The sequence below is a fragment of the Epinephelus lanceolatus genome, chromosome 10 (genome assembly GCF_041903045.1).
Source record: "Epinephelus lanceolatus isolate andai-2023 chromosome 10, ASM4190304v1, whole genome shotgun sequence".
NCBI classification, from domain to species: domain Eukaryota; kingdom Metazoa; phylum Chordata; class Actinopteri; order Perciformes; family Serranidae; genus Epinephelus; species Epinephelus lanceolatus.
The window spans coordinates 23,325,317-23,348,820 of NC_135743.1; the positions used below are offsets into that span (position 1 = coordinate 23,325,317).

At 40.5% G+C, this 23,504-nt stretch overlaps 1 protein-coding gene across 2 annotated transcripts; it reads right to left on the bottom strand.

The window, feature by feature from the left end:
- Nucleotides 1-613: 613 nt before the first annotated feature.
- ankrd28b (ankyrin repeat domain 28b) lies at nt 614-21,669 on the bottom strand. Of its 2 annotated transcripts, none has more exons than XM_033640815.2 (28): nt 21,469-21,669; nt 16,914-16,997; nt 16,336-16,414; nt 14,837-14,907; nt 14,529-14,729; nt 12,589-12,676; nt 11,875-12,017; nt 11,448-11,660; nt 10,946-11,024; nt 10,714-10,828; nt 10,424-10,506; nt 9,039-9,102; nt 8,853-8,921; nt 8,613-8,753; nt 8,324-8,435; nt 8,188-8,214; nt 7,212-7,286; nt 6,905-7,106; nt 6,712-6,799; nt 6,504-6,621; nt 5,998-6,217; nt 5,585-5,672; nt 5,405-5,488; nt 4,126-4,271; nt 3,928-4,010; nt 3,680-3,762; nt 3,416-3,507; nt 614-2,230 (listed from the first exon to the last, which is right to left on the bottom strand). In XM_033640815.2, exons 1-28 carry the CDS (start codon nt 21,493-21,495, stop codon nt 1,947-1,949), a joined length of 3,159 nt encoding a protein of 1,052 aa, XP_033496706.1. In that variant the 5' UTR covers nt 21,496-21,669; the 3' UTR covers nt 614-1,946. The 2 variants fall into 2 exon arrangements, with proteins under 2 accessions (XP_033496706.1, XP_078027920.1); XM_078171794.1 differs by lacking the exon at nt 21,469-21,669 and adding an exon at nt 17,153-17,763.
- Between the last annotated feature and the right edge of the window lie 1,835 nt (nt 21,670-23,504).

Consider the following 23,504-nt stretch of genomic DNA (forward strand, 5'->3'; position numbering starts at 1 on the left):
GTTTTGGAATAAGGCTGATGAGTACATCAAAACATCTTAATGAATCATGACTCTTGCCGTCGTCTGCAATAATAAGAACTGATATGTGTGGCCAAGGCTGACCACACAACAAAAAAACTTTACAAAACATAAATAGCACATTTGTAATAGATGAGAGATTAATCAGGGATCAGTACGAATAAAATCTGAGGGATAATGTTAAACTGATAAATATCAGCAGTCACAATATTAAGAGTAAAGCTTTAACACCAGTGCATATTAGTTACCCTAAAAATATAAAAAGGAAAAAAATGATAGTTCACTCATATTAGTGCCTTGAAATGAGCTGTACACCATTGTTATGCTGTCTTTTGACTTTTCAAAATCTTAAAGCAGTTAGTAATGACACTAACTATGGCTCTTTTCTGTTGACATCTCCCAGTAAGCTCTGACAACAAGCCCGCATGAACAATACCATCAACCCATAACTGAAGCAGCTAAATGGAACATTTTAGATTTTCACTCATGCTTTACACAGTGACATGTCAAAATGTGTCAAACTGCTTCAAATGCGTCATGTAGTTTGACAGAATCAAAAGGCAATACTCCAAAGAAGACTCGTGTTCATTATTAAATAACTCATTTCTTTATTACTCATAAAATATACAGCAATCTCAGTACTGAAAGAATTCATTGGAGCGTTGAATTCACAGTCATAATTTCTATGTACATGCTAGTTTCATCCCTCTTCAAGAAAAAGCAAGGAAAAGGAAAAAAAAAACGTCTTTTCCATTCTACAGAAACTAGCAAATGTATTGTACATATTTCCAGTTAAAAGGATTTTTTTCAACAGACAGAAAAGGGGGAGATTTGAATCATGGTAGGATCGAGTGGTTTCATTTTTTCCTGTAGTTAAAGCAAGCAAAACCTGTCAACAAACATTGACTAATATAAGAGCAAAAAATATCATTCAAACAGAAGGAAAATCAAACGCTGCCCTATCATTGGTTTACAGTGTTTCTTCTCACAAAGCTGAGCCTCAGATACCTCAGTACAGGATCAGTGCTTCTTAGAAATGTCTCATTACTTACCTAGTGCGCATCACTGTACTTTCACAGCTGCCTCAACAAACTCATCATTTCTCAGTAACTAATGAAGGCACAAAATGAACACATAAATAGGAACCGAAATTACACAAATAATTTATTCTTGAAAGACTAAACCGCAATGGACAGGTCAATATACAAAGGTAAGGTCGATCAACTTAAAAATTACCTGGTGCACATATCAAATGTTTTTGAATGACTCAGGTCAGTAAATCAGATTTTTTTCCCCCCCTAAAGAGTTTAAGACATGAACATGGGTATATTAAAATTTTGATCTGAAAAAATAAATGATTTTCCACCTGTAGGATTTACAGACTTGATGACAAGTGCATTCTGACAGATGTAGTGTGCGGATATCAACCTTCTCTAACTCATCAAGACATTTCAAAAATGAAAACTGGCTCCTTTTCCCCCCAACTAACCAATAAACCCCCGAAAATTCTCAGTCGCATTTACACAGTTAAAACTGGGTTAAAACACATCCATGTCTTTTGGTCCCTGTCGGTTTAGCTCTCTGTGAAGTGCTACCATCCCTCTTTAGCAAGTTATTGCCGTACAAAAGTCGCTGTCCGCCCAACGAGTACAGTTTTTAGCACTCAAGAAGTCAGTGTCGGTAAAGCAGCGGTTACTGAGGTCCAGTATCAGCTGAAGGACACCTGGTGCTGGATGAGGTCTGGATGAGTGTGGGCCAGCCTGCTGCACCTCCTCCCTCTTTTGCTCTCTGGTGGGGAGGGGAAAGGGGGGGGACTCTTAAGGCTCCTGTGGGGGCTTTTCTTTCTTCTTCTGCCCTCCCAAGCTGGCGGTGGGTAATTTTTAAGACACAGTGTGTGTGTTTATGCATTTGTCGCTCCCTCCTGCCCCTCAGTACGTCTCAGAGTCTGAGTCATTGAGCTCTTCGTCCTTGTAGAGGCCGTCGTGATGGCTGATGTTGTTGAAACTGCAGTAGGAACTGTGCTCGTCGCGCAACGCTGGCAGGCTGTCGAAGGTGACGCTCTTGGAGGGGCTGGTAGTGTAGTGGTTAATGGCATTGAAAGGGAGGGTGGGTGCCGGGGTGCAGGGGGACACAGGCATCATGGTGGCCAGGATGAGGGCTAGGCAGTCTGCCACATCTTTGTTGGGGGCACAAGCCAAGGCGGGTGTGTAACCTGAAACAATGACAGCAGAGTAGTGTTACATACTCTGTTAAAGTAATACACAGCTTTGATTTCAGGCATTGGTGTTTGATCTGTTTAACGTCCAGTGTGCAGGATTTAGCTGTGAGGTTGAAAAACTAAGATTTCTCCCCTTCACTCCTTGGAAGAGAACCTGCTCTGTATGCATATATAAATGGCTCATTAGAAGGTAACAAAAACACAACTATTTTTATTTTCAGGTGATTGTAAACTAATGAAAACACAGTTAGGAATATTATATATAATTTCTGCCAATTATTGCCTCTAAATCCTACACACTGAATTTTTAACAATGAAAAGAAAGAAGAAGAAAAAATCTGAAGGCTGTCCGTCATTTTGACAAGTTAGAACAATGAGGGCAATCTACAGTAATTCACACCCCCGTCCAGATGGTGGTGTGTGCATATTAATTGGCTATTATCTTATCTTGTCTTTCATCTCATGTGCATGACCTTGTTGTTTAGCAGTTTTAGCCATCACACTGGTAGGCTGTAATGCTACACAGCAATGCAAAATGTCTCTGCTGTGACTGCCGAAAAAAATCATCCATTTCCTGTATGTGGTGTTGGCATGAAAAGTGACCGCACAGTCAGTGTCTCTGGTCGTCTTTTCTCCCCATGCCCCTATAAATGCAAAATCTATATGCCATATTGTTAAAAATGAATTAATGAAAATTAAATACTATTAAATATGTCATTATCATTAAAAAAAGATGGGTAATGATAGATTATACAACTCAAAATGAAGACAAGAAGAAAGTCTAATGCAGCCACTGCACTGGACCTTTAAATGATTTGGCAGTAATTACATGGCTTTTCAGATTCACTACACATAAAATCATAATGGACCTCAAAATTTCTCATTAAGCTGATCTCAAAAATCCATGTAAGACCTGACCGAGGCATATTTTAATTGCTTGGTTATCAAATTATGATCCTGTTTTACCTGGTCTGTCTTATTATTTATTCCCTAAATGAACTTTATCCACAACATTAGTCACGTGTTTTAAAAGGTTAACACACAGCTGAAATGTCTCAAGTGTTGAACTAATTTAAAATGAATATAAAATCAGCCTGTATGCTTAGTTGGCCCTTTCTGACACACTTAACATTAAAGACAATGGTTATTAGTAAGAGAAAAACAAGACTGTGAATTTACCGTTTTCATCAACTGCAAGTACACTGGCTCCCTTTGCAAGCAGCTCTTGCACCACCACAGTTAAACCATTTCTTGCAGCCACGTGTAGAGGCCTTAAAAGAAACATAAAACATGGATGCACCAACAGGAAAGTCAATATTGCGCAATTTATATCTCTACATTAATAATTCAAATCTCCAGAGTAATCTACCCACACCACCACTCCATTCCATCACTCAGATGCAGCAAGAAACCAGACACTAATGTCACATAAGTGATACATACGTCTGTAAGGCGGCGTTAGTGGCATTAATGAGGTTTCTATCTGTAATCTTCTCCAATATCAACAAGGCACTGGTTTCATGTCCCTGTGGAAAACAAGTAAAGTGTGATCAATATCAAAAACAACCTCACAGAATAAATATGCAGTAAATATAAAATGTTTATAGCACTGAAACACATGCTTGCAAGACAATGCTGTTTACTTGCAGCTGTAAAGTGTAAGAACAGTGCCACCACATGGCCATACGAACCTTACTGCAGGCGAGATGAAGTGCAGTGTTCTTCACAGCATCCTGCAGAGTGAGATCTGCTTTCGCACTGCTCACCAGCAGTTCTGATCGTCAAACACAGGAAACACATTAAAGTTAATTCAATACAGCGCTGATTATTACATCCCCCAGAGATATTTATTTTCCAGTCCGGTGGGTAAAATAGAGAAACGTTCATACCAACAGCGTTAGTCTGGCCATTTTCAGCAGCCATCATAAGCGGGGTCTTCCCTGCGGTGTCCACACTGTTGACCTGAGCGTTGTGGCTCAGCAGCAGCTGCAGACACTCTACATGGTCAGTGAAGGCTGCTGCATGTAGTGGGGTCCTGTAAGAATAACATAAGAACAAGGCTCATTTTTATCATACAGTCATTATGTGAGCTTTTTATTACAGTTACAAATAAGGCCGAAACTAATCAATAAAATTGATTAAAATCGATGAAGAAAAAAAGGTTGGCAATAAATTTCATCACTGATTCAACAAAGACAACAAAGTCTCCACTGTGTCCAGCAAGTGAGTGCGTCGCATCATGTAACATGGGACACTCTGTCCACACTGAATCCGTTGAATATGCACTTCTGTTAGGTCATGTCATACTCCAGATCAGACTGGAGACGTTACTACTTAAAAGATGGGTAAGTAGCCTACTTGTTATCTTTCAACGTTTGTACTTTTTAAAAGAGAAAACTGCTTTTATAATGTTATATTTGCTGGAAATGACAAACAACATATCCAACAGCATGTAGGCTGTGATTAGCAACAGTCATTTACCAGAAACTCTCAGCTCTCTGGTGAACACCCTCCAGCCAGGTGCCACCTTATTTAGGTTATTGTAGTGAAATACGGAGCATTGTATAGAGAACTCATTTCAGCTTCACCAATCAGCCGTTCCTTGTCCATTGTGGCACTTTCAAAGCGAGCGACAGGAGTAAATCGAGTCGCCAGCAGCGAGTTAGGATATGCCAATAGGAAACAATGCAATCAAACTGATTTTGCCTACAGCACTTTCATGGCATCACATTAACAGTGTACACTTTAGGTCGGACATTCATGCCATAAGTCAGAGACAGTCCACAGTAAATCATTAATTTCTTCACAACAGAAACTTGAGCAACATCTTATCAAATATATAATAGTTACATTTACCTTTTAATATCAGTGCATTTATACATTCCCAAAGTCCATTTTTTTATTATTGTAGTGGCCTTGGCAGGTTTTTTTTTATTATTATTATTATTTGAAAGTTGCATTGTACAAGAAGCCGAGGAATAAGTTTCATTTTTTTTTGTATAAAATGCTGGAAGTAATAAAATTTGGCTCTCTTTTTATTTGGTTAAAAAAATCAATTAATTGAAATAATAACCAACAAGTTAATTGTTTTTTAAAATAGTCATTAGTTGCAGCCCTCATTTCATACCCCCTGAGGCTGTTACACTTGTGTCTATGATGTGTTTGTACCTATTTTTACTGTCTTTGGTGTTGACAATGGCAGGGCCCAGAGTGTCTATCAGCATCTCGGCAGCGCCTTCATTGTCATGGATCCTGAAAAAGAAAAAGACGTGCACAATTATGTCATCCGTTAGAGGTCTTGTCCTGATGGATTCGCTGATCGAAACAGGAGACGGCTCAAGATCTTACACAGCACAGTGGAGGGGGCTGAAAGAATTGCCTTCAGCCTTGTGAAAAACCTCTTGTTCCAGCAAAACCTCCACGCACGTATCGTGACCTGTGAGAGAGAAAGCATTAACCAGATCAGCCTTCCTCTGAGTGCTCACAATCAGCACTCTGTTACAACATCTGTCCTTGCCAGCATGTGTCAACATTTAGCCTTTGGGTGCAAAAGGAAATTTCATAAAAACAGAGAATAAAGAACAGACATAAAAAATAAATCATCCATGCCTATTTCATATCTACATTTGCTTGAGTGCTCATTTTTGCTTTCTTGGCAGCTTGCCTGTCTTTAAGAGCATACATTACCAAACATCTGATGTACATTCCCATAACTATATTGATTGCTTTTTAAGGAGCTCTTCAAAGTCTCATCTCTGTACCATTGTAGCAGGCCCAGTGCAGTGGGGTGTAGCCTTGGTTGTCTGTTAAGACAGGGAGTGTTTCCACTGATTGGGCAGCATGCAGCAGGCCTCCCAGTACCCCAATGTGTCCGCATGCCGCTGACAGGTGGACCGGTGTGCGTCCTTTACAATCCCGCACCAGGAAGTTGGCGCTGTGCTGAAGCAAGGCCTCCACGCATTCCTCGTGACCGGTCACCGCCTGAATCCAGATAACAGTAGATGTTAGTGTTATGACTGTTGACTGATCATATCCTGAATGATTATGTGTTTCAAATGTTTGATGAAAGTGGACCAATGTTTATTCCTTCTGTTGACATACAGGCAGAGCTGCACAGTCTAAATCAAAATCTGAGATAAGGTGACTTGCTGCCATTAAGCAGAAAAAATAAATCCATATCCAAATGTGGTCCCTTAGTAAATACACAGTATGTGTGTGTGTGTGTGTGTGTGTGTGTGTGTGTGTAAGAATGGGAACGTCTCCTTACCCCTCTATGTAGGGCTGTCCTGCCCCACTTATCTTTGGCTTCTACACTGGCTCCCTTATTTAGCAGAGAATACACACAATCTGTGTGTCCACTCAGGACTGACAGCATCAGGGGGGTTCTAGGAGACAGAAATAGAAAATAATGTCAGCAATGACTTTAGAACATGAGCAAGGAACAAATAAATACATCACAAACATATTTTACTTACTGTCCATTCCCATCTTGAATGTCGACTGCACTTTGAAGATCAGCATTTCCAATCAGCAAACGCAAGCACTCTGAATGACCATTAGTAGCTGCAAGGAAAGAATGAACACTCATTGTTCATTATATAATATTGTATGCAGGTCTGAAATTTCAGATGTAGGCAAACTCCCGAGCCACCAACTCCAGGTCCATACCTGCAGCATGGATGGGGGTTCGCTTCAAGGTGAAGTCCTTAACAAGGATGGAGGCTCCCTGGTTGATAAGGACGTCCACACACTCTACATGGCCCTTAAAAGCAGCCAGGTCTAGGGGCGTGCGCCCTTGGCTGTTTCTCACATCCAGATCCAGCAGAGACTGCACCAGAACCTCCATTGCTTGGTGGTGACCGTGGTATGCCTGTGTGATTAATTTACCATGAATATGTTACCATAAAGAAGCTGAAACTGAGGATAATGCCATAATAAGGATAGCAGGATAAAGAGAATACATATGATTACTCACAGCAAGGTGCAGGGGGCTGACGGGGGCTCTGACATCCGAGTCATTCAGGATGTCTGTCCCTGAGGTTTCCATTAGCTGAACAAACCAGGTACACAAGTTAGAACCTACTTCAGGATGCACTGATTGTGAAATCCTGTGCTGATACTGATTTAAAAATAACACTTTGGCTGACAGCCGATACCAATTCTTTGTTGCTGTTTCTCACCAAAAACTAAATTTTACAAGATTACATCTGAAAAAAATCATGTTAACGTTAATTTTTCGAATAGAGCTTGACACACAATAACCTAACTCTATGCAACCTCCATCAGCAGCGAGTTCAAGCTACCAGTCACTTGGAGTTGATGACAGCTAGCTCTACTTCTGCTGATGTCAACATGGATCTGCTGTTTACAATGTACATTATCAGGCGACAACAGGGTGCATCCCCATGACGCGTCAATACTGAGATTACTGTGTTCTTTCATCCTGAAGGTGTCCTAGGATGTAAGATATCTATTTTTCCCCAAACACATTTTCTATTTTCTCCAGGACGACATTAGCCTGGAGCCCACTTTTTAGCCTGCGCAAAATTGATGTGACACAAAAGAAAAACATCGGCCGCTGCCATTGGTGAATGTCATTTTGTTTGCCAATAGGCTGATGGCAGTCAACGAGGCGAAAAACAGCCAATATCGATGTTCAGCTGATAAATCAGTGCATCCTTAAAGTGCATTTAAATCACTTGCTTAGACGCTAAGCTCAGTACTACAGATGACCTTGGCATTGTTGCCTACTCTGAAGGCAAAAGTCAGAAAAAGATCAGCTCACTGTACTTATATCTACCAGCAAATTCAAAATAACAGAGCAACTTTTTAATCTTGAGAGATCTTGAGATCTTACTCAGGCCACGTAAAATAGCCATCACAAAGCAGAACGAGCAAAATATAAGAGACGAAAACTAGGAAGTAGAAAAAGAAGTACAAATTTAACCCACCACATCTAGGGGTGTTTCACTTGCAATCTGAAAAGAGGGTGAAAGAAGCAGTAAAGCATTAAAACATTATAATAGAGCAATACATAAATACAGAGATGCTGATTGTTATGCATCGTGGATGCAGTGAATTTCTCACCAGCTCCAGACAGAGGCGATGTCCATACGCCGAGGCGTAGTGCACAGCGTTGTAGCCCTGATTGTCCCGGATCCCTGGATTTGCATCATTTCGCAGTAAATATTCCAGGCACCTGCAGAAAAAAACAAAGAGGCTGTATTAAAACAACATCATCTTTCAAGTCTTGAACCATTACTCAGCATAACCAATAACACAACTGAGCTGTTATCTATAAAACCCTCAAACACAACCTGCCTCCCACACAGCCACCCGCTCCTTTAACAAACTGAATTTTCAAAGTATTACTGACTTTCCATCTGTGTCAGAGGCCGCGGCGTAGTGGAGAGGAGTGCAGCCCCGCTCGTCTAGGTCATTGACGCTGGCCCCAGAGCCCACCAGAGCAAACAGGCACTGGTAGTTACAGTTGGCAGCAGCATAGTGCAGAGGGGTCCTGGAAAAGCAAACACAGCTCAGTTCCCTCTCCACATCTAACAAAGAAACTGGGAGAGAACAATCTATTGATCCAAAGTCATAATTAAATGCCACAAACCTGCCAAAGCTGTCCTTTCTGTTAAAGTCTGCCCCAGTGTTGAGGAGAAGATTGAGACATTCCAGGTTTCTGAGGGATTATAATATAATAAACTGATAAATATAATGATATTCTTTTTGTTATAGGTAATGAACTAAATGGTAATGCTCCCAGTTAATATTAAACATTCAGCTGTCCTGTACTCACCCTCCAGCAGCTGCAGCATGTAAACAGGTCCTTCCAAAGTCATCAGGAGTATCAATATCAAATCCTGCATTAGAGAAAAGACAATGAACAAAATCCTGTATACTGTATATTAGGAGTGGACGACTAGACAAATCTATTGGCTATCTGTAATTGGCTGAGTACATTGGCAGTTGCTATTATTTGTGTGATTTTTGTCATTTTAGTTTACTAATTTATTTTATTGGTCTGCCTCTGAGGACTGGAGGAGGAGTGAGAGCCGCTGCTCAGCAGGCAGCTGCTAAGCTGGCTGTAGGCAGAGAGACAGCAGGGAGAAACATCATGTAGAGCCAGCATATTTCACAATCTAACTTGATGAATTAAAGGTCAGGTGAGTAGGATTATGGGGATATGTTGGCAGAAATTGAATATTACATAATAAGTATTTTTTCTTTAGTGTATAATCACCACAAAATAAGAATTGCCGTGTTTTCATTACCTCAGAATGAGCTGTGTATATCTACATAGGGAGCTGGTCATTGTCTGCAAGGTCCGCCATGTTGCACTGCAATGTTTCTACAGAAGCCCAGAATGGACAAACCAAACACCATATGGAGGCCCCTCCATGATGAGCAGTGTCAGGAAAAAAAATGTAAGGTGAAACTGCTTTATTCAATGTTTTTCTAGTTTAAATCACTAGCTCTGTTTGTTTTGGGGAGGAAGAGACCTCTCCAGATAATTCGTCTCTCGGTAACAACCTCCGGAACATCTGGGTCTTAAGTTATCAGAGAAATATAGTGAGTCCACATTAGCAGGTGTTGGGCTAGCCGAAGGGACCTCTGCAGATAATTTGGCTCCAGGTAAAAAAATTTCCTGAACAATAGAATCTGAAGGAATCCCAACTGGAAGTTCACACTTGGCACATCGGAGACATTTCAGCTGGTTGCAATCTGCAGTCCTCACCACTAGGTGCCAGTAATTTCTACACACTGCTCCTTTAAGGGTTTATTTCGACCAAACCAAAGACGGTGATTGTTGTAACAGAGAAAAGATTAATATTGATGGTTTTGGTGAGTATTTTAGTTTCTCTCAGGTTTGAGTGAAGTGTGCTTAACTATGAGTTAACAAGGCAATTAAGGTAGTTTCAGTTAAGTGAAAGAGATGAATTCAGAAGGTGCATGGTTGTACGTGTTTGTGCACACACACATGCATGAAAATATCGACAATCGCCAGTTGTTGGGCTGATGGAGGCCGTTGCCCAACCCTAATGTATATGAAGTTTCACAGTGCAGACCTTGTCAAGAATTCTGAGTTATTAACCTGCACTAATTGAACCATTCAAATACAAGACTTCCATAATTTTCTGCTGTGACTATTTGGGTCAGTACTATTGATTAAAAGTTGCTCACCTGAAGACAGGAGCTTTCTGCAGCAGTCAGAGAACCCACTGAGAGCAGCCAAATGCAGTGGGAACATACCATGAACCCCTCGTCTGAAAAAGACACAGTCATGTTACTTAGTATCACTCAAATATCACTGGTGCTGAGGGTAGAAACGCACTATTAATAGTACAGAATCATCTGCATCAGTTACATAACAGACACTAAACCTATACTTTGGAAAGGTTTAAACATGCAGCTCTGCCACGATGCAGAAAGTAAGAACAGTTGCTGAAAAAGGGGCAGGCAGGCTCACTTACTTAGCTGTATCAGCTCTGTTGGTGATGAGGGTGTTGATGAGCAGCTCGTGTCCGTATCGAGCTGCAATGTGCAGTGGTGTATTTCCGTTCTTATCTTCACAGTCAATCTCAGCACCTTAAAAAAAGGAAACAGACCAAGCACTTAGCTAGTGTTACGCTGAGAAGCAGTTTGGGTTTTACAGTCCAGTGTGAGAAATAAAGTCAGCAAGGCTGCATTTTAAGAGGAGCTCACCATTTTCAATGATTGCTTGAGACCTAGAAAACCTCCCATGGATTGCTGTCATGTGGAGCGGAGTCTTACCATCTTTACTCTGGAGTGAAATAAAAACATGGAGGTATCACAACGTTGATCATGACTATGGCTTTCGGCTTTAGAGTATATTTCCCAAACAGGAGGCTCCAAAAAAACTCCAAAAAAGTATGACACTGCATTTCTAACATCTATTAAAAGTCAAGTAGTTTCGTAAAAATACATAAACAACCCAAATAAACACTTTGAGTCACACACAAGCAGCAGGTGTGACTGTTTAAACACTGACTCTTAACCACAACTATTCAGTCTTTGTTTCAACTTTTAATTGTAACGCTGGTGTAATGATTTCTCAATAGCAGAGCTGCATCTGGTAAAGGAGTGCCGGTTATGCAGTAACTGCTTTCCCACATCACACTGAGCAACCCTTTTCCAAGTTAAAAGTTCTCAAAAAGCCTGAGGCAACATTCTGGTTTTTACTCACCTTGATGTTGACATCAGCCCCGTTGCACACTAGGAGCTCCAAACAGAGTGCCCCGTGGCGGGACGCTGCGGTAAAATGGAGAGGAGCAAAGCCCTTCTCGTTCACCTGGTTGACATTAGCTCCGCACTCTATGAGCTCATTCACCACCACGTCCTGCCCGTTGTAACAGGCCACATGGAGGGGTGTGTTGCCATATGCATTGGGCTCATTGATCTGGACAACAAGAAAAACAGGGATTATACTTTCACTACTTTTACTCACAATAAAAATTATTAACAAAAATTATGTCGAGTCATTACCCAAAACATAAGAAGTGCATGCATCAGGACAGGTTATGTGTTATTACATTTGTGTTCACTCCTCATCAGATCATAAGATAAAGCAGTGACTGCAGTGAGATGACAATAAGCTTGTAGTTGGAACTTACATCCACCCCCAAGTCCAGGAGGTATTTGACAACACTGATCATTCCACTGGAAGCTGCTGCATGTAGGGGGGTGTAAGATTTCTTATCTTTGCAGGCCACCTCGGCCCCATGAGATGCCAGCAGCTTCACCACTTCTATGTGTCCTGAAATGAAAGAGAAATATTTGATTACGTAAACAGAGATGTCATCAGCTGTTTCATTTGGTCACACAGGAACATGAGTATTCATTTTAACATTTGAGACCTTTACAGGGGCTCTATACGGAATTCAGAATGTATGTGTTATTTGGATAGTTCCCAAGATGGAGGTGGCTGAGCTGGTGGCTAGCAGCTAATGGTGCTAACTCTATAAACAGCACTAAACAACAGCAATAATGCCAACAGAGTTATCTAGAGGGGGTAGCGGAGGTTGGGTGCTACGTTCCCGCAACTACACTGTCCTGATCTGCACTGCGCTCAGTGGCAGCAATGAGCTGGCCACTGGGATACACACATGCACTAAGATCCATGTGCAGCCAGGCCAGCTTACTTACTACAACAAACCACAAAGAAGCTTGGATTACAACACACAAAGAGTGTGACTTCATTCTCTGCTCAGGATGCCATTACTCCACCATATCTTTAAATAGCAAATGATTGTTTGCTGCTGTATTAATGTTCTGAATGTCGTACAGTATAAGAAACTACATGACACATACAAAACATGATTTATTACCCATGTAGGCTGCCCAGTGGATTGCACGACGGTCCCTCTTGTCAAAGGCATTGATGTTTGCTCCTCTGGAGAGCAGGATCCTCACCATCTAACAGCAGCAATGGAAAAAAAAGAGCAGTCAGGAAAAATGTCAAAGGAAGTTACAACCTGAACAAATTCTGATGCCTTTCAGTCAATGTGGCAACTCATTTAACCACTGTGTATACATGATGTTTAATGGGGCTAACAGGCTGAATCTCTGGTCTACACCACATGCATGCGTACAGTTTACATTGATTTAATCTTATCTTGTGAATTAGATGAGCTTCCATAAGGCTTTAAATCATTTTTTAATTGCTGAGCATACACTCAATACACGTGCATCAACAGGACAAGAAAACATTGAGCATGAAACTCCACAACTGCCGTGCTCACATCTGTATTTGTTGGTGTTTTACTGGAGCTTTGCTGCATAACCAAAAGGTTTCTCCAAACAGCTTTTATGCACTTGATTTGTATAAGCACATTTCCACCTTTAAGATAACTCTTTTGCATGTTAGTATTTGTTTCCAATGATTCATTTGCATGCAAGCACGTGATTGGACAAGCACCACACTGTGCGTCAAGCATCCTCGAGTGAGCGACCACAATTTATGACTGACAGCCCGCAGTTTGAGTTTGTTTCCATGTGGATAAACACTGATGGTCTGATGATGTGTTATTCTCTAAACAAACTGCGACTGGTTCACTGGAGAGCGGATCCATTGTTTGATGAGCTGTGGCTTCTCCAACTACAGAGTTTGTCACAGTTTTTTTGTGCAACTGACTACCAGATCGAAAGGCTGATAATTATTACCTTATCAAAACTCTGCTACACACCAACACAGAGGCTCAGCTTAGTTGTGTGTCTAAAATCGGAAGTAAGAATAGGCGGCAGAGTACGCCAAATACTGTCAGTACAAATACCTTACTGTCATTTGTTAATTTTTCACTATGTGCAGCACTAAAAAGCTCCATGACAAAAAACTTGAAACTTAATCAGAGAAAAAAGATACTAAGAGGAAGACTAACAACTGACTACATGTTTCTCTAACTAATGCAATGTGTATGTAGCCATCAAAATAATAATTATTGCTGCAACTAACAGTTACGTTAGTTACTGAATAATTTGTACCTTATTGTCTCAATTAATCGATTAATAGTTCTACCAAACATTAGAAAACTGTGAGAAAAGCCTGTTACAATATCCTGGAGCCTAAAATGAGCTCATCACTTGTCTTGTTTTGTCTAAACAACACTTACAAACCCCAAAAAATCTTCTAAAATGAAAGACAAAGGAAAGCAGCAAATCCTCACATTTGAGAACCTGGAAATGTCACAATTTTGGTATTTTGCTTGAAAAATAAGTTTAATTTTCTGTCAGTCTAATGATTTAATCACTAATCATTGCAGCTCTAATGACATGACATGATTTATTGTGGTTATGACAGTTATGGTTATGGCTGGCACAGCTTTTAAATACTGGGTCGTCAGCAGCGCTTTAAGGGGATGTTGACTGTTTCACTTCAACTTGTTAAACAGGCAATAATGTGGCCATTGTTCACTTGTTCTGTATTGCAATGCCCATTGTGTTAACTCATTTATGGGGCAAGCAGAAACACTTCCTCTCAGTAAGAGGAGAAGATCAGGAGCTTATACCAACAGCCGCTAAACACACCCAACATCAAGCCTGTTGTGTCAATATGAGCAATACTTTTGGCAGACACACACACACACACAAAAACAGGACAGACTGTACAGCCACACAATCAGCAATAACTCTTAAAGTTAGCACACCTTTTGTTTCTTATAGCGAATGATATTCAAATGTGCTGCCATTTCTCTCCATTAAGATACAGCTAAATCAATACTGAAGACATTAAAGCACTTGGAGTACAGCTCACAGCTGAATCAAATATTACCTCCAGATGACCGCTGAAGGCTGCATGGTGCAGCGCGGTCCTGCCTGCCCTGTCGGACACATTCACATTGCTGAGCAGTGGGACGAGGGCCTCGGCGCAGCGGACTGCTTTATTCGCTGCGGCAATGTGAAGCGGCGTCTGCCAGTTCTTGTCTCGGGCGTTCACGTCTGCAGAGTGTTTCAGCAACACCTGGACAGCCTCCTGCAGGAAGTCGTCACATTAAGGTTTAAGTTCCACGCTGTTTAGATTTGTAAATCATTGCTCAACAAAAGTGTGTATTACACAGAACCAGAGGAACCTTCACATACCTCGCTGCAGGAGGCCACAGCCCGGTGCAGAGGAGTGAGCCACTTGTTATCTTTGGCATTTACTCTGGCACCTAAAAGTCAGAGGACACTGGCTGTTAGACTTTTAAGGTCACACCGTTAGATGACACCTGGTGCAACGTTTCAACAAAACAACTCAAGCCTTTATAACAGTTATAAGTCCTATTTATCATATCTCCATCTGCATATTCGTAAGAAAAGCGAAAACTGCAAAGGGTGCACGTAGAAGTATTTTACAATATTGAATGCAGATGCACCATCTGGCCACACAGGCATTTGAAATATGTCATTATGTTCTCAGACAGGTTAACGTTGCTGATCATTTACCAGTCTATTCAATACCAAGAAAAACAAACTGTATGACAGAACCTCCATGTACGGCAGGGAGAAGAGAGGTGATGATGAAGTTGCTTAAAGTGATTTGCAAGGGTTTAAGTGGATGCCAATGTAACTGATGAACCTTCCAACCTTTTTCCCAAACTAGTAACATAAATTTGGCCATATTGGTTACCATTCTTAAACCATTCTGCTTTCAGTTACATTGCTGGATGTGATATTGACGATAAATGTTTCCAGTTACTGGATACTGAGTTCTAAATGCTCTACACTACAGAAATAACAAAAATTGACTTAATCCTGTCTATACGTATACAGATATTTTTGTAAACTGATATTTTCCTCCACATTTGGCCTCTTGTCCACACATGACTAAAACGGAGATTTTTTAAAAGTGCCTTCTACTGTGAAGAGTTAACAAAACTCCGGTTACTGTTAATGTGTGTGAGCACTTAAAACAGAGCATTTGGGAAATGATGGCATCATCTTTCCAACAGACTCATAATCCCTCTTGATTTATGTAATGAACATACACTACAAACCACAACAACAATGGCAGACTACTGGTTCGCTAACAGTTAGCATTGCTTGGTCTAATGGCGACTTAACACTTGAACTCTGTGTTGCTGCACTACTTCACAGACGAACAGAGCTGTCTGCGGTGTCCAATGTTTCTGCCCCATCTCAGTGTCCACGGTTTCAAGTCAGCCAGAGACTATGATTTTGGATCAGGAAGAGTCGAACTAGCAGGTGGTGGGACACTTTCCAGGGTGGGATTGTTGTCGATGAGGAACAGAAGGAAAGGTTTAGTATGTCCAGAGCATCACTCGTATGTCTGAGTGAGCCCTTTCATCCTTACATTGAAGTTGGTGTTTTGAAAAATGTAACAATGGCTTGTATATTTTACTGCCTTTGTGACGAGGGGAGACTGCTGAAGACAGCAACAGCAACGGTAACCTGTGAGTGTTCAGGCTCATTTTTGAGTTCTTGTGTAGACAGAGATATTTTGTAAAATGAAGGTCGTGTGGACAATTTTTTTTTAAAATGGAGAGGAAAGATATCTGTTTTCAAAAATATCTGTAGACGTGTAGACATGGCCTTAAACAGCTTTTGTACATAAATCCTCCTCCTTTTGAAGAACATACCTGAAAGAATCAGCAGCTCAATAATTTCTGCATCTCCGAGATAGGCAGCAGCATGCAATGGAGTTCGCTTCTCATTGTCCTGTAACAAGTGAGCATTAACGACATGAGTAGGATTAGACAGAAACAAAAACACAGTGACATTATAATCACATCTTTTCTTTTCGATATGTAACATTACAATGCAGGAACGGAGCGATAACCATTAGATGTTGACAAACAGTCACTGTTTATGGCAAAAAGAAAGTGGGTTAAACACAAATTGAGTAACCCTAAAAGCCTTCGTGTGAAACACAAGCAAATACAAACCAGCTTTATTTTGATACAAACACCCCCACCAAGGCAGTAATAGTGAGGAATGCAATAAAAGAGGCAGAGCCAGATCATGCAGCGGGAACTGTAAAAACAAACGATGTGCTTTTTGTACTCAAAAAAACTATTATCTGAAAGAGTCATATGAGGCCTTTCAAGGACAATTACACATTAGAGATTTTAAATTCTGTGTCGCTGGGATGTTTTTTAAATATAACAATAATATGAGGAAACAGATGCAGAGATTAGTGAGAGTCGGTTGGGATTACCTGTGCATTCACATCCTCTTTTTTGAATATGAGTGAGCGTACTTCATCTGGGTCCACATTGAAAATAGCTTTCAGCAAAGCAGGCTGTAAAAGAAAGATTATGTCAAAATCAACAGGAACATGAAACACTGTCTCAGACTTTCATTATTAAAGTAAAAAAAATGAATGCCAGACCAACAGCCTGTAAGTACACCTTGTTTGTCAGACTAGAAATTTGAGAAAACAATAACCGTTCACACCTTAGAAGGTTTAGACCTTAGAGAGAATTCAGGGTCCACGTCGTCAAGCACAACAATACACACGCGGCTCATTTGCTCAGAGATTAGCTGCTAAAAAGTCCCTATATATTGTTGTTAAAAATCATTTTCAAAAAAGCACAAACTGGAGCAAAGCAATGTTCATAAAAAGATACTAGAGCAGGTTGGTGCAGACATTCAAATGTACATTTAACAAAACGATGACTCCACAAATCAGAGGATGATGGAGGCAGACTGTCAGGATTGATACTGACAAATGCTGAGCAGCCACTTTCTAATTCGGTTCTGTGTTTACAGCCTGTTGGCAAGCAAAACCACATCCATCCCACAGCACAGAGAGAAATATCATAATCTTTCAGCGAATACAAGTCCAGCGCTGTGCTCCGAATGACTGATGTGCCGTTCATCATTGCTTTTCGTCCAAAGTCGTGACTGTGCCTGCATCGTAAGCGGAGGCCGACACGGAAAAAAGGAAAACATCCACAGTTTATGTGGTTCACCACATCCTACATGACAACAGGTGGAAAAGATGATAAAAGTCAAAGTTTCCAAAGTAAAGCTGAAGGAAAAAATCTGGGAGTTATTTGGGAAGTCCGACTCTTATGGATCATGCCATTCTTGCCCTGGCTTCTTCAAGAGTAGCTACATTGGCTCCACCTTTCTTATGGGTGTATCCAAAGGGAAATGAACCACTGTGGATTTTATACAACTTCAGCTGTGCTATATAAGCAAAATACTGTATAATAAACACCATGATGTTTTCCTTATTTCCATTTTGCACAATTATTCATACTTGTGCCTAAAAAACTGAAACCATATCAAAGATTTATTGCAATATGTATTGACTCTCATCCGGTAAGTTATTCATTGTGACTGCTGCAGCATTTTTGCCAACACTTCCTGTAAGACAATGCTCTGTTACACAACTTGCAATGTCTCCAAATAGTGAGTCCAAACTGAGAACCCAACGCTCCAGCACAGCTGATGTAAAACTTGTCAGAGTGTCTACAACATCTGGTCCATGTATTTGCCCACATCTTCACAACTGTTAGCAGTATTACAACCTTAAGCAACAGTTAGCTTTAATATCACATTGCAGCTGCACATTTCTACTTTTAACCACCAGCTAATAAAATCACTCACATGGTGGTAAAGCATAATTTTACCACACCATAAATAACAGGGCTGCATCCCAAATTTAGCATTGCTACTTTCTTGTTCGTGTTGGATGACCTGGTCCACAAAGCACCAAGCTGGCAGCTCTGGCTCAGTCTACAGTACATTTAATCAAATGTTTGCTTGAGTTTTTTTTTGTTTGTTATTAACCAGTGTTACATCTCTATGATTTGCAAATTGATTTGGAAACAATGCTGGAATCAATGCCCCTATCAACAGTCACGAACTGTATAATTAAGTGTGTTAATGGAGCTCCATGTGTCATGGCAGCCAGCTCAACACTGCTGCACACTCCTATCTGATCTACCATAACACCAGCAGTCTTTGATCAGGCAGTTTTCCACTGCCTGTGGGAGGAGGCTGGCATGGATGGGGAGAACAGTGAGGGCAGGGGATCCCTTCCAGAGGCTGCAACTGGTTACCCATGAAAGACCCAGATGGAACATTCCTGGCTTTCACAAAAAACTTAACTCTTCCCTGACTTTAGTCACGCTTAAAAAACAAATTAACTTGGGTTTACAGCCACAACAACCATCATTAAACATTTTCCTCCCAACAAGTCCAGCTGTGAAATCTGGCAATGGTAGATATGTGTCAGGTGAGCTATTATGAAACACTTCCATTTACATGTGAGCAATAATAACCTGTGAATGAGCAATGTGCACTCATGTATCCAAAACAAAGTGTAAGATGAAGAAGCAGGAGGGTCCTGTTACAAAGAGTCAGCAGGTTTTAAAATGATCTGTCGTAATGTAATCTTATTAGCCTTTGTCTGCCTTAAATACATATCCAGAGGGAAATACTACATAAACCTAATGTTTGAGGGAAAACAACAACACTGACATAACCTTTCCTTTGAACAGCCCATCGCTCTGCATACAATTATTTCCATGAGCTGGCTTTTTTCCTGTGTACAGTCAGAATGATGTAGCATGCAGAGTACATTCGTTCATTAAGACTTCATCCTTCATTTAACCCACCAGGCTGCCCAGCTAGCTAATTAGCTAATGTGCAGCCATGTAGACTGCATGTACACAACACTTGTAGTTTATATGGCATAGTTTGAGCCACATATTTTGCAAACCCTATCAAATAGAACTCACTGTGTCTGGATCCAACTAGTCGTTCTGTACTGTTTCCCGGTATGTCTCAATGACTCACAACCACATTGTTATCCAGCATTCACTCTAAGCTTTGTGAAAGTCGAGCATGAAACCGAGCACTTTCACCTTTAGCAGACAGAGAACATGCACTGTATGCAATAAACTCAACTTGTCTGCTGCAAGACGTCCGGATTTAACAAACTAAAAAGTCAAACATTGTATGCATTACTGTTTAATATAGTAAAAATCTACTGTGAACACTTAACTGACTAATTCAAAGTATACCTGGCAGTGTAGGTAAGATGATTCCATTTGAAGTATATTAAAACCAACAGGACAAGATAGTTATGCCCTTACACAAATTTAAGCCACATGATGCATTTCAGCAGTCGAATTCATGCTCAATGAGTATTTAGAATAAGCCAGACAAAGACAACCATTACCATCTGGGGACCAAGTAGCTTACAGTCCCTTTTTAAAAAACATAACACAATCCTCTCATTTACTTACTATAATGGCCATGAATATCTGCAGGGTGCAAGAGTGCTCGGAGTTTCTAGGGACAAATTCAGGGTAACAAACAGGCACTTGTTCCTCTTACACTGTTTCATTTTGAAGATTTCAGTATATCCCCGACAGTGAAAAGAAGGGACAAATCTACATTTTGTTGTTTTCAGTTCTGCAGTCCTGCACGACTGGTGTAGGAGATTTTCTATGCTTCTCTGGCTGCACGACTGTGCACCTCCTCTCCTCATACAAGCCAGCCTAGTTAATACCATCACCATGGAGACAGCTCTTTGGCAACTCCACCGGCTCACATGAGCCCAGGTACACGATCATTCAAGCACACGCACACACACGCACACACTCAAACACAATGAAAGACACATGCACATACATATGCTACAAGAATAGCAGGCATGTCCAAAACACAGCCCTTAAATGATAAGGGAAAGCTATTCTCGTTTTCACAAGTAGGTGGCAAGTGTTTAATCTAGTTAGAGGATGCATGTCTAATAATGTCACACAGCCAGTCCCTTCACACATTTATTATAACCATTACACAGCAGTTTGCCTACTGCATGTATACCATTCAAGAAGCCCAAATAAATGTCTTTCTTCCTAAATAGGTTATAAAAAAGGTCAATTATTAGCAGTATTTACAAGGACGTAAACACTTAAAACTTGAGATCAAATACACAACTTATCTGTAACACTGTTATAGACCAGCTATTATACAGCTATAATTAAACATTAAGAAAATCACAACACTGAGCAGGACACAAAAGCTCTCGCAAATCCCTCCTGCCACAACACAGTGGTGGTATTCAAACAAGATTAAACATTTAGTGAGGGGAATCGGTGCATAAAAGCTTCATCATTATTTATGTGTTTACATGTTACCCAATCTCTTAGCTTTAAAGCCTCACCAGCTGAGGTAGCTAGCAAATGTCACAAACGTCCAGTTGTCACAGTAACGTAACTAACAGTCAACAGATCGCTTTGGTTGTTATGGTTATCATCTCGTACTACATTACAGAGATTTAATAGCTGTTATCATATCATACAATCACTCGGACGCTACAGCCGTAGCCCAGCGTTGTATTGTTTAGTGGCAACATGCTAACTAGTCACTTCTCAACTGAGTGGCTATTAGCATTTCACGCAGGCTCGGGCTAATTGCTGAGATAAACACAGTATCATTAGCTGGTGCAACTCAACAAGCGCTTGAGCATGTGTCTCTGTGTAAATGTGATGCCTTGTAATATCGCCCCAAAACATCAAACACTCCATATGTGATTCGCCCAACAGTATTGTACTTAACTTTCACCTAATACGAGACAATTTATCAGCTAACCCCACGTGAAACGTTTAGGGAAATGCTTCCGTTTCGGGGAATAGTTGGAGAAACTCGAATTACATTCCGCTGGCGAATGTTGAAATCGGGGGAGCTAGCTAACATTAGCCAGCCGACACTAGCTTAAACTTAGGTCAGCTTTTCACACAATGATCGCTTACCTGGTCTCGAATTTTGAGAACCACCATATTTCTGGGATTTTAATTGTTCTCATGCAGATTCATAAAGGGATATTTGTCTCCTTCCGAATAGCAGTGTTTGATCTTGGTAGCTCTCCCGCTGGTCTGCTGGAGGCCTAGCGTGACGCTAGCTTAGCTCTCTTGCTAGCTGCCTAACCTGATGGCATGAAAGCAGAGGAGTAGCGGAAACTCCATAGCATTGCCGCCACCATACGTCGCCTCCCAAAAAGATGCGATCCAATTGGTCGAACCTGCTGTAGGTCCCAGTCAGAGAGCTTGTGATTGGTTGTTGCTAACAGCGCTCTGTGACAGACGCACTGTGTTGAATATTGCATTGCCGTGTACGCTTGTGTCACAATAAATGCTCTTATTTAACAACGAACGAATTAAACTACTTTTCCATGCAATGCATTTAATTCAAATTACGATACAACCATACTGCCACCATGTGAATAATTATATCGCGCTGTTTGGCTCCGTTTGGTCGGCTTTTCACTAACAGCTGCTTATTATTCTATTTACACACAGTGACTCATCTGGAAGTTGCACAAAAAGCGAGAACCATGCTGGCACTGGCCGCACAGCAACTCTACCGGAGCCGAGGGAGTATAGTGATATATTAGTAACAGTATTCTTGCGGGAAGAGGAGTTTCTCCGGCTGACCGAAGGTAGCCAGGCTGACACAAAACCATGCTGCATGATTAATAAGCTCCATGGAAGCAGGAAAGATGTTGTTAAATTGTGTGCAGATATCACTAGCTGAGTAATAGCCTACTCCTCTGGCTTGGCTGTCTCAGGTATTTTTTAGCAGCAGTTCTTAGTGCTCAAACTGTTATAAACACAATTTCTCTTTTTCCTATCATGTTAAAAATGGGAGCTGATGGGGTTAGTATTTTTTGATGAGCCACAGTGCATAGTTGGTTCACAAGCTGTTTGGGGAGGACATGCACAACTCAAACCATATAGGCCCACTCCTTCACACTTTTTAAATCATATTTCTATCTGCAGACTACGACACTCTCAATCCATATCTCATGGATTTATTGTAAGATAGACCTTTCTAATGTAAAGTGAGTTCTGAAAAACCCACAGGTCGGTGGGTTTTTAAATCCGCAGTTTGTTTTCAGGTCCTGTGACCTAACATCAAAATGTGATGTAATGTGGCCCTCTAGTGACTTACCCCTCAACTACAAAAAAGGCTTTGTAAGTAACTGGTGTGCATGAAATGGACTACAGGCTTAAATGACAAATACAATATGTAAACTTTTGTGAATTTAAAGCCTAAGTCTGTACTTATTACTTGTAATTTAAGCCGTTTTAATTGACACAGTGTGACTTTTAGTGCTCTAATGATTTGTGTGACTTGTAAAACTGCAAATACTTTGAATTAAACTTAATTAAACTTATTATTATTATTATTATTATTATTATTATACTGATAATAATATTAATAATAAATCTTATATTTAAATAATAAACTTTATAAAGCACCTTTCAAAACACAATTACAAAGCACTTTGCAATAAAAAAAACAAAACAAACTAATTTAAAATACAAAGACAATGAAATGGATCAAAGGCCAAAAACGCTTCATAAAACACAAAGTAAAAAAACCAAAACAAAACAAAACTGAAATGTCATATAAGAAATTACTGAACAGCACTTTGGTTTTTAAACATGATTTAAAAGTCAAGACAAAGTCTGCCGTCATAGTCTTTTTAGCCAGCTCACTCCAAACGTCTCACTGCACAAAAGTCTGATGAAAAAACCCTACGCATTAATAATCCTCAAAATATGGGTCTCTGTTGAATAGTTCATTGAATTTACAGCCACAACAGCTGATAATAGGGGACAATAAATTCCTCTGTACAGTGAAAATGACAGGCTGAGCCGGCAGGGATGACATTATGGACAAATGCCTAAAAGCTTGGATACAAAACTGTCTGTTTTATGACACACTCAGTGACTTATTGGTTCTGTCACAGACAGTACATTGAGATTCAAAAATTCACAGTGCA